At 39.3% G+C, this 10340-nt stretch overlaps 1 protein-coding gene across 1 annotated transcript in view; it reads left to right on the top strand.

Annotated features, from left to right (window-relative positions):
- Positions 1 to 10340, top strand: part of VAV3 (vav 3 guanine nucleotide exchange factor) — a 138993-nt gene that overhangs the window by 71801 nt on the left and 56852 nt on the right. The window contains exons 16-17 of the mRNA XM_009324219.1: positions 440 to 540; positions 9299 to 9321. Coding sequence (XP_009322494.1) covers positions 440 to 540; positions 9299 to 9321 — 124 coding nt within the window. The remainder of the gene's footprint in view (positions 1 to 439; positions 541 to 9298; positions 9322 to 10340) is intronic.

The raw sequence follows: 10340 nt of genomic DNA, 5'->3' as shown, positions 1-10340 counted from the left end.
ACATGCAAAATAGCCTATAAACTCCTTAATGCCTAAATATATAGTCACACTTACAACTCTCTTGAAATGGATCTTATTCTTCATGGCGTCTGGGCGAATTCCCATTGAGAGGAAATGGAAGTGTAGATCTATAGTGGGATAGATACGTAATGGTACAATTTCAAGCGTACTGTGCCAAAGTTGCTTTGGGCTAAATTGAAATGGAGATTGTTATTCTACTAGTAGTCCAGAAGAACTATCTAGTTGTGATTTTTAAATGGCTAGTAGTGACAAAAAGCAGATGAGCTGCTTGTCAGTTGTCACTTTTGCTCGAGCCTTTAAAGGGCTGTCATTATGCAGAACAGCAAATGACTTCTAATACCTTCTGCCACATCTCTTATTTCCTTTTTGCGTGGAATTTATCACCTCTAATGTATCACTACCTAATTTTATTTTACAGGGGAACATTTTATCAAGGCTATTTATGTTCTAAGTGTGGAGCTGGAGCACACAAAGAATGTTTAGGAAGATTAGACAATTGTGGCAGAGCTAATTCAGGTGGTAAGTCATTTTTATTGTTAGAATACCATTTTTAATTAGGACATAAAACTTTCTAGATATAATTAAGGTTTAATTTACCTCTGATTTGTGTTCATTGTAACATACGTACTTGTGAAACTACCATTTATAAGCACAATTAGAATTGCATTTAGAATTCATAGGGATTTTTATTGCTACTAAATTGAAATGTTCGAAAGCAGGAGAGAACTGTTATAGGTCAAACCCAATTTTTTTGTCAATGTCGTATACAACAAGGGATTGCTCTCGTTTTAATTGTAGACTGCTCATATGTAACACCTACTGTACGGCATATCATCTATCTTCCTTGTGGTTCTCCCTTTATGTCTATGTCAATTTTCATATTTTCTTCTCAGCTCCTAAAGCTGTTTGTTTGTGTTGCCTCAGCTTCCTCTTTCATCTCTTTGGTTTCCATGGTTTCTGTCCACTCACAATATTCACAAAAAGGTGATTGATGACTCTCTACTTCCCTCATCTAAGGACCATTTTTTTTTCCCCTCTTCTTTTAATCGATTGCTGTACTCTGTTTCTTCCCTGGCCATTGTCACTACTGTGCACTTCTATTCTTCTTCTGCTCTTTAGGACCTTAAGGACTCTTTTGACTTCAGCTAACATTTGGTCTCCCTCAGATGACTCCAAATATGGCCTCTTCCCTTTCTGCTCAGTACTGTATCTGTAATTCTCTCTCTAACATCTTCTGGATCTCCCACTGCTAATGCCAAATGTTGGCTCTTATCATTTGCCCCCCTTCCCTTCCCTGTACCTATTCAGTTGGTGGCAGTGAGCTTGTTACACTCCAGCCAGCTAGTCATGTAACCACAGTGTCATTTTTGACTCTTCCCTCTGTCCAGGTTCTTAACTACTCTTTCTTCTTTCTAGAGATGATTTGGTGCTGATGGGGGGGACAACTGACAAACACTCCCCCCCCCTGGAATTTCACTCTCCATTAATATGTTTGAATTCCTGTTGTTTAAAAGAGAAGAGCCATTGGAACACATGATGATTTCTGGAAAGTGTAGTTGTGTGTGTTGCAGGAATTTCTAATTAATTGTCCTTCTCACTTCTCTAAAACCTATACATTCCTTTCCAGAATTATTTCAGAATAGTTTGTGAAGCTTCTCATGTCTCACATATCTCACATAAGCTACTGCAACCTCCTCCATTGGGTTATTTTCTTTTTGACATTACTATCTACAATGTTTGCAAAATGCTGTTGCAGAGATAATTTCTCTCCCACTGCTTGAATTACATGACGACTTCATCCACTGCTCTTCACTAAGCTGCTGCTTCAAGATTTTGGTTCTAGCTTTTTGTTCCTTTCAAAGTTGTATAAGCTTGTTTCTTTGTCTTTGTTTGTCGTTGCTTCCTGACTTCTACTTGGCTTTTGGCTCACTGTGCTATTTATTTGCCTGCTTCATTCTTTTATGAAATCGTCAGGATGGCAGGTACTGACTTCTGCTGCAGTCAGTCAACTTTATTTTCTCAGTTGCTTTCCTGTATTGGAGATCTTCCATGCTATCCTCTAAGTCAGGACTTTCTAAAAATAATCTTTTGTAGATCTGAAAACCATACAATCAATCACAGTATTTTTCACTGAAATCCTTTTTGGAACATGGCTTTTTCGCAGAACCTCCTACGGATAGTCTAAAGAAAATAAATATTTAAAATTATATTAGAAATGGAATATTTTAAAGCAATTACATTTAAATTAATAGAGCGGAAAAACAAACACATACTGTTCTTCACAAGACAGCCATCTTCTGTGGTATAAACCACCCCTACTTCTACTTTTTTCTTTCTTTGGCACCTTCTGTTTTAATCGCGTTTGTAGTTTTTACTTTAATTGGATAGCTGGCACCCCAGGAGGCAGGAGCTTGTCTTTCTATTCCTCTGTAAAGATCTGTGGACATATATGGTGCAACATGTATCAGTAAGAATGACCATAAATGCTTAGATAACACAAGGTCTGATTTCTTGCAGTTTTCCTGCATACATACTTAAGTAATGCTGTGCACTTGCTAGAGGGAACAAAATAAAGAAAAAAAAAAATCACATTTCTGCTTCTTTGTAAATGGAATAAATTATCATTTTACAACTTCAAAGGAGCAGAATGTTGTTTTGGATTTTACTTTAAATCATTGCCCTGATTTTTGTGAAATGATACTGTACTGAGTCTTTCTTTACTGAAGTTGGAAGCAACTGGATTGTTAAGATACTGTTTTGTGTTACCTGTTTAGCTTACATCCCGGAGTTCCGCTCTCTGTCCTCTCCAAACTTCTCTTTCTCTTTTCAGTCTATTTTTCCTCTGTGCAAAGGCTCCCAGATTTCTGTAGCTCTAGTACAAGCTAGGAGAGTTGTGTATCTTCCACTGGCTCACGAGGCAGAATGACAGGAGGTGCTAGGCTGTGGCTTCCTTACAGCCTGCTCTGAGAGTAGGTCATAGCTGCAAAACCAAACTCTAAATTACAGTTCTTGCCATGCTCCCCCTTGCTCTATGAATGAACGAGTATGGAGAGGACAAATGGTTTTGCCCATTTTGCTGAAAATGCGTCTTCTCTCCACCTGGTGAGGGACTTTGGCCACTGAGCAGGAAGGGAAATCCGGAGATTTTTCTTTGCCTTTTTCCATTTTTACTCTTTATTTGCCTTTTTAAAGAAAGACGTGTTGATTGAGCACTGCTGCCCATTCATAACGCGCACAGAGTAAGGAAAGGTTTAAGGGGGAGCTTTACTGGTTCCTGCTTCCCTCTATGGTCCAGAAAGGGATGGGACAATTCAGACTCTCTTAAATACTGGTTTATGCAACTTGAGTATGAATGATTTTCTGGAGCTGTTTTCACTTTTCCAGAGCTATGCTGAGAAATGAGGTCTCCTGTAAGTTTTCTGCCATGCCTGCTAAGTTATGAAATGTTATTAAAGGAATGCAGACACAAAGATATCATGTAAAAGTCAAGATTTTCACTGCATTTTGTGGAAGAAGTATGCTCTGCATGCATGAAATTCTAACATAGTTTTAATTTTGAAGCTTTTCCTTTTGAAATCTTTAGAGAAATTAATTTATGATAAATTTAATTTTTCTAGTGGTGTCATTTGCTGCTCCTGTGGGAAATTACCAAAGGTGGCCTGAGAATGCTATTAGATAAGAAATTGTGGAGCATAGCCGGAATGCTTCAACGGTAGCAAAATGCCTGGAACATTTATTGGATCGCTATGTGTTTCTTTTGTTTCTAGGGGACTATGACAGCCTTTTTCACAGGGTGTAATGGGCATGAAACACAATCATCCTTTTAGGAAACTGGACATTATTATTCCCCAGTCATGTGGTATTAGTTACGGCCACAGACATGGAGTGCATATATATATCTCCCATGATATATGTGTGGTCTGTTTAATCTGGTGTTCTGTCATTCTGCCAATGGTTGATTCCAGATGCTTCACAGGAAAGTGCAAATCCTCTGTGTGGCAGACAATGCCCGGGAATGATGCTACTTTCTTAATCCTGTTAAATTTTCTTTTTATCTTTTTGGTGTTCTAAGAGTTTTTACATCTTGTTAATGCTTTTGCATAGCTTCCCTATTTTTGTTGATAAAAACATCTAACTGTGTTTCAGAAGTTTTGGAACAGTGAGTTCTGTAAAGTGTTTGTTTGGCTTTTGGTTTTTGTTGGGTATTTTTGTAGGTTGCATATCTTATCCTGGTTATGCTTGGCCTTTTTACCTTTTTAATTTAACATGCAACTTCGTGGGTTTTTGTGAGAAGAGTCAATGGAAGTCTTGACTGACTGCTTCTATATGATAAATTATTTTATAACTTCTCGTGACCTTTTGTTAGTATACTCTCTGAACTGAATAGTCTTAAATTTTTTTTGTTGTGTCTTCATAAGTGGAACTTTTTCTGTGCCTCAAATAATTTTCATTCCCATTCTGTAGACCTCTTCTATTTCCAGAGGTCTATTTGAAAAGAGGTGATCAGAATTCAAAACACTGCAATGAGAATATACCATTAGGTTTCTTAAAGGCATTTGAATTTTCCTCAGCGTTTTCTGGTTTTGTACAGTTTAAGATTTTGTTTTCTTTTTAGACCACTGAGCAGATGTTTTCGCTCGCCTTTCTGAAATGCTGCTTATAGAACCTCCCTGAGTGGATTAAATCTTTTTGTATTTCATTCCAAGCCACAGTGTGTGAAAATTCAAAAGACAGACATCCAAAGACAGATGAAACCTTTAGAATGACAAATTTAATAAGTGTCAGATTTAGATGATACTCTTATGAGAGAAACATTGACAAAATCTGAAGATAAATTGCTGTGTTGCCATGCTATGCCTTTTACACAAACATATGACAGCTCTTCAGATGTTTTGCTTCAAAGGCCAGTTCAACAGATTATAGAAGTTGCAGCGATAAAAGATGTAGAGTTAATCAGATGAATTAATAAATAGAACAAAGTGTCTGCATTTAGCCCTTGGTTTTTTTTGTTATTTTTCCTGCCCTTGTTGCCATAAATTGGCAGTGCTGGTTGAAGTCTTCTGTGCTCGTTTCTGTCATTATTGATTTAACATTTTTCCCCCTGCAATGCTGCCCTGTACATGCTCAAGTAGTCCTTCTGCACTTTCATGTATTTTAGTTTTATGCCCTATCACTTAATTTTTCTGTGACTTGAAATCCTCCGTGCCCCCTCTTTTTTGCTAATGTTCTAATGAACTCCTTCAAGTCTGATTGTGCAGTCTTAAACACAAGGCCTTATGAAATCCTTAAACACAAGGATTACAAAATGGATGCACATATTTGTCTGACAGGGCCATTTGTAAGGCACATGTGGTGTTCTTTTCTCTGGTGGCTGATGTGGGGGGGTCTCCTCTTCCCTTTCCACCTCTTCTGGCTTCTCAACTGCACTCCTATGTCTTATTTCAAGGCACAGGACAACTTTACTTACCTGGTGATGCTCTCCCACTAGTTGGAAGGGTTTATATTTGGGAATGGTTAAGAGTGGGACCTTTGGTAAGCGAGAATGAGTAAGACACACCTTTAGTAGACGAAGGAGAAGCTGTCTCCCTCATTATTCCCACTTTCATTGTACAGGTTGTTCTGTGGCCCTTGCAATTTCTGCAGTATCACTCTGCCCAGAACGTAGTGCAGAACTCCAGTCTGTTTCCTAGCCTAAACCAGCAGAATTAACAATCCATTTCTATTGCCAGACTGGAATTTTTTCCAAGTCCGTCCAATTATATTGAATTAAGTATTCTCAGGCAAACGTCTGGTGGTTCCACAGGCTATTGAATATTTCAATTAGATGAACCCCCAGTAATGGTTCTAAAATCTGAAAACATTTTGAATATTTTAAATATGATGCCAAACCCACAAAATTTTCTTCTTTATATCGCTCTTCTCAGGGAATGTTAGAAGCGTCTCTCATCAGGGCATAAATGGATTAGAAAAACATTAACTGGGCATTTTTATAGTAATTTTTAGTTAACTTACGCATTATTCCTTTAGATAATTCCATTTGAAGAAGTACTACGTTTCCTTAGGTGGAAAAGAAGTTTCTTCGACGGTGTGATGAACTTGAAAGAAAACGTTACCGTATGAATGGGTTAAGTTTAGAGTTGCTTTCATATGGTAATGTGTATGCCCGATAATATGGTCCCTGCTGTTTATGTAATAATTGCTTGCTACAGCACATTAGAGATTATTCATAAAAAACCCATGTGTTTTGACATCTAAAAAGAAACCAGCAGCGTTCACTGTTTACCTTTTTGCTGGCTTGATCAATAGTTGCAAAATTGCTGGCTCTCCTCCAAACCTACCATGTCAACAGCATTGACAAGTAAATGCTCAAATCCCGGAGTGTTCGTTGGAGTTATGCCACTTTTTATTTAACTGCAACAAAGGTTGAGCTGTATTTGTTTAACTAACCATCCTTGCTCAACCTGAACAAAAGTCACTCAGGGGGCTTGATATTCTGTGCAGAACCCTACGCTATGGTACTTCTAGGTCACGATTTGCTTTTCTTCTGATTATGCAGTGACTGGCTAAATGACCAGAAAGGGGCAGGTAGTCCCACAGCTCCTTCAAAGTGGCTTACTTTATAGTTCCTGCATTTTAAATATTTCAATTTTTCTTTTAAAATAGGAAGGTGAGTAGTTTACTACATACCCTTTTTATTTACTCTCCATTTAGTTAGCATGTAAATCCAGCTGCTCTGTTGCATCCCTGAGGAGCAGCTTATTCCTATTTTCCGATCTGTGCTCCCTCACTTATCGAGGCCAGCTGCTGCTCCTGTTGCTTTTGTGGTAAAATATAATTATAAAAATGTGACCCAATGGTATCATGGCCTCAGTGAATAAACAAAAAACCTAAAAATTGTGCTGAACTGTGGCAGTAAAAGTAGCTTGCTGTCAGAACGGAGAACTCACTCGATAATTTCATTGGCACATTGGTGATGAGCAGGAACTTGAATTAAAATTGTCATGTGTAAAATATCTGCTGGTGGATATCCTCAGACATTAATTTTTTTTCTAAAAATAGAAATAAGTAGAAATGAGGTTTTTTTGCTCTTTTGCTTGTGTAACATTTGGAAAAAAGATCTCTCATGAGGAAGCAATTCACATAATTCAATACAGAATATTCTGAAATACAGGAATATTTAAACTGTAATGCAATAACAAGACAAGCATAAGTCTTATTTTTTGAATAAGCTTTATGCGGAAATACAGATACTGGACATTTTTCTGTTCCTGAAGTGTTAATAGTGAAGTCACAAATGGCATTTCGATCCATCAGTGTTGGCAAAGTTTTGGGCTTTCTTTTTAATCCAATTCCCCCACCTCCCTTTTCATGAAATATGTTTTATGCAAATTATCAGGAGTATTTATTACCGTCCTGTGGAGTGCTTTCTTGAATCCAATTATTGAAAGTTGATCGATGCGTTTCTTAATTATTGGTTATGAAAAGCGTTGGGATGCTACAATCACCAAATGGAACTCATTCATCTAGTTGGGTTTGGGATATTTCCTAGAGGTAAAAATAATATTCAACAGCGACCATTAAAAATCAGATTGATTCATTCCCATTGGAGGCTAGAATGACATTTCCATTTCATTTTTTTGATAAGAGATCTGCAGAACTAAGTATAGGCCATTTAAAAAAAAAAAAAAAGAGAAGAAAAACCCTAAGCCTGGATTTGAAGTTTTGGCCCCCCCTGCAAGTATTTACCTAAATGACTTCCCATCATTTTGAAGTCATTTATAACGCTGAGATGAAACATTCAAAAAAGGTGATTTTATTCAGATTTTGGCAAACATTCTGAAAGGTGTATCAAATTGTGAAAGTAAATAGCAAAATTATATTGAATTTCAGCAGCACTTAGGCAACTGATTCCCTCAGGCTCCTTAGAAAACCTCAGTAGTCTACCTGCACCTCCTGCTTTGGGGCGGGCTTATTGTTCTTCTCTTTGCCTACTATACAAATGCCAATTAATATGTTTGGAAAGGTTATAATCATAAAAGTGTTTTCTGGGGATGACAAGATGATGCGTCTTTGGCGCACTGTATGAGAGAGGAAACAGTGACTGAAAGCGTACGTGAGAAGAGAGCTCTGCCAGTTTGCAGTGGTAAACGGGCTGTGCCTGCCCGGCCCAGAGTCCTCAGCTGCCGTGCTTGGTCTCGGCATGCCTTATCATCTTCACATAAAATGCTAAAAGCCAAAGATTTTTTTTTTCCCACGCTGTACTATATAATGTAATTTTTTTTTTTATAGCAGAACAAAATCTACTTGCAGTTAAAACTTTTTAGTTGATTTACTGTGACTATGGCTTACTGTTTACAAGATATTACAGTGAAAGTTTTCAAATGTGATGAAGTACAGACCAGGCATGTGCGGTTTGTGCTTTGCCTCAACAGTGTCTGCAGTCCTAGAGAGCGCACACAGGTAAATACAGCTCTCTGTGCTTTGATAAGGCACCGAACCAAAATCTAGAGTACACCTAAATACCTGTTACCAGATTAGACATGCAAAGAAAAATGTAAAAAAAATGCCCCTTTTTGTGTCTTTTGTGATGTGTGGTGGTGTGTGCGTGCGCAAAAGTGTTATGTCGTGATGCAGTCCTTCTGATCACCCACAGAACTTTTTTTTTTTTCCTCATTTTTAAATAGTACAAGAAAATTCATAGCAAAAGAGGCAGATAAAACACCAATGGCTTCAGAGTCTGTGGTATACTAATGCAATGCTGAATTGAGCTTAAAGACACGAAATAGAGAAAATCTTGAGGCTGAAGGTGTGCATCTTCTCTTGGTATACGTTGGCACGCTATGAAAAGACAGAGACAAGAAAAGGTGTAAACTCGCCTTGCGCTGCAGAACTGTAGCTTGTGAACTCCCAGCGAGTCAATATTTATAAAGTATTTTTGAGACGCTCTAACCTCATCTAAATGAACTAAAGGTTCATCAGGTTTCGCGGACTGGACTGCCAGGCCGCCGTTGGGCCGTGCAGCGTAACGTGCGGCTGGGAGCCTGTCCTAGCCGGCTGGGCGCTGCCCGGCGGGACCGGTGGGCGGGGAGGGGAGCGCAGCAGGGTTTGCACAACAGGACCTGGTGCAGCCCCGGGCTGCCGGGGCGGCTGCGGGTTTCAGGTAGCGAAAGAAGGCAGCAGTGTTCTCTGGAATGCAACACGGCACAGACTGAGATCGCTATATAAAAAGCGTACAATTTACAATCGCCAATAATGCCAATTTTTACTTATGTTTCAGAACACGGGAACCTGAAGCATGAGGTAAGGACTTGTTTTCCTTTGCATGTGGTGTTTGTTTTGTTGGTGACATAAGAGCTCCTTATTTACTTTGTGCATGTGCTGTTGGAGCAGGTATGTTTTTCTTCTGCTTTTAACAATAGATTTCTTTAAAGTGGTGGAAAACAGAAGTTGTCTAAGAAACAAGGTATTCATAATTAAATATAAATGTATTCTGTTCAAAGCGTGAGTCAATTTTCAGTTGATATGGCTTAATGCCGAGAGCACTGGAAGGCGTGGAGATGTGTTTTTTAAGTTACAGGTAAAAAACATACATTGCTTCACAACTGATGTCTAGATCCGTACTGTTCCTAGACCAAATCTGGCAGTAGAGTTAAAAGTAATTATTTTTTTTCTTTTTAATGCTAGCGAGTCCTGCTGGATTAACATGCTAGTGTACCAATCTCTGCCATGCCAGACTGCTGGGCGATGAAGGATCGGCAGGGCAGTGTTTGCCTCTTCATGTAAAGACTTTAGTTGCAGAGCTGTCCAGCGGTTGTGGAGTTTTATGTAATCTGGGCAGGATGGTAGAACGGGCCCTGTACAGAGGAGCGACTGTGGTGTACGTAGCCTACCTTGCCGTCAGCCCAAGAAGGCTGCAAGCTACCCTGGGTTATTTTCTCGCCAGGCCCTGGTGCCTTTCCACTGAAGCAGAGAAGGGCATGGCAGCTGGGTTTTGTCTGCCAGCTCTGACAAGAGAGGCGCAGCACTTTAAATGAGCGTAATAGTTTCTGGCATCTATTTTAGATCAGGAGTTTATGGTAATATAACTGCTTCAATGACATGCTGGTTATGAACAAGGTACGAGCGTGTATATTGCTTCTCTCCATAAGCATGTATGTGTTCGGTGCTGTCACTAAAACGGGTAGTGGAATCGGAAGGATGTTATTGCCGACATGACCGGTGCAGGGGGTCGTCGTGCGCAGGGCTGACGATGTCCGTGCCCTCTGACGTTTGAGCTGTTTTGGCATCGCCGTGACCCCAGACGGCGGCGGGGGCCAGGC

The sequence above is a fragment of the Pygoscelis adeliae genome, unplaced genomic scaffold (assembly GCF_000699105.1).
Source record: "Pygoscelis adeliae isolate BGI_AS28 unplaced genomic scaffold, ASM69910v1 Scaffold265, whole genome shotgun sequence".
Taxonomy (NCBI): domain Eukaryota; kingdom Metazoa; phylum Chordata; class Aves; order Sphenisciformes; family Spheniscidae; genus Pygoscelis; species Pygoscelis adeliae.
The sequence above is the reverse complement of the archived record's forward strand: the minus strand, read 5'-3'. Positions and strand labels throughout refer to the sequence as shown.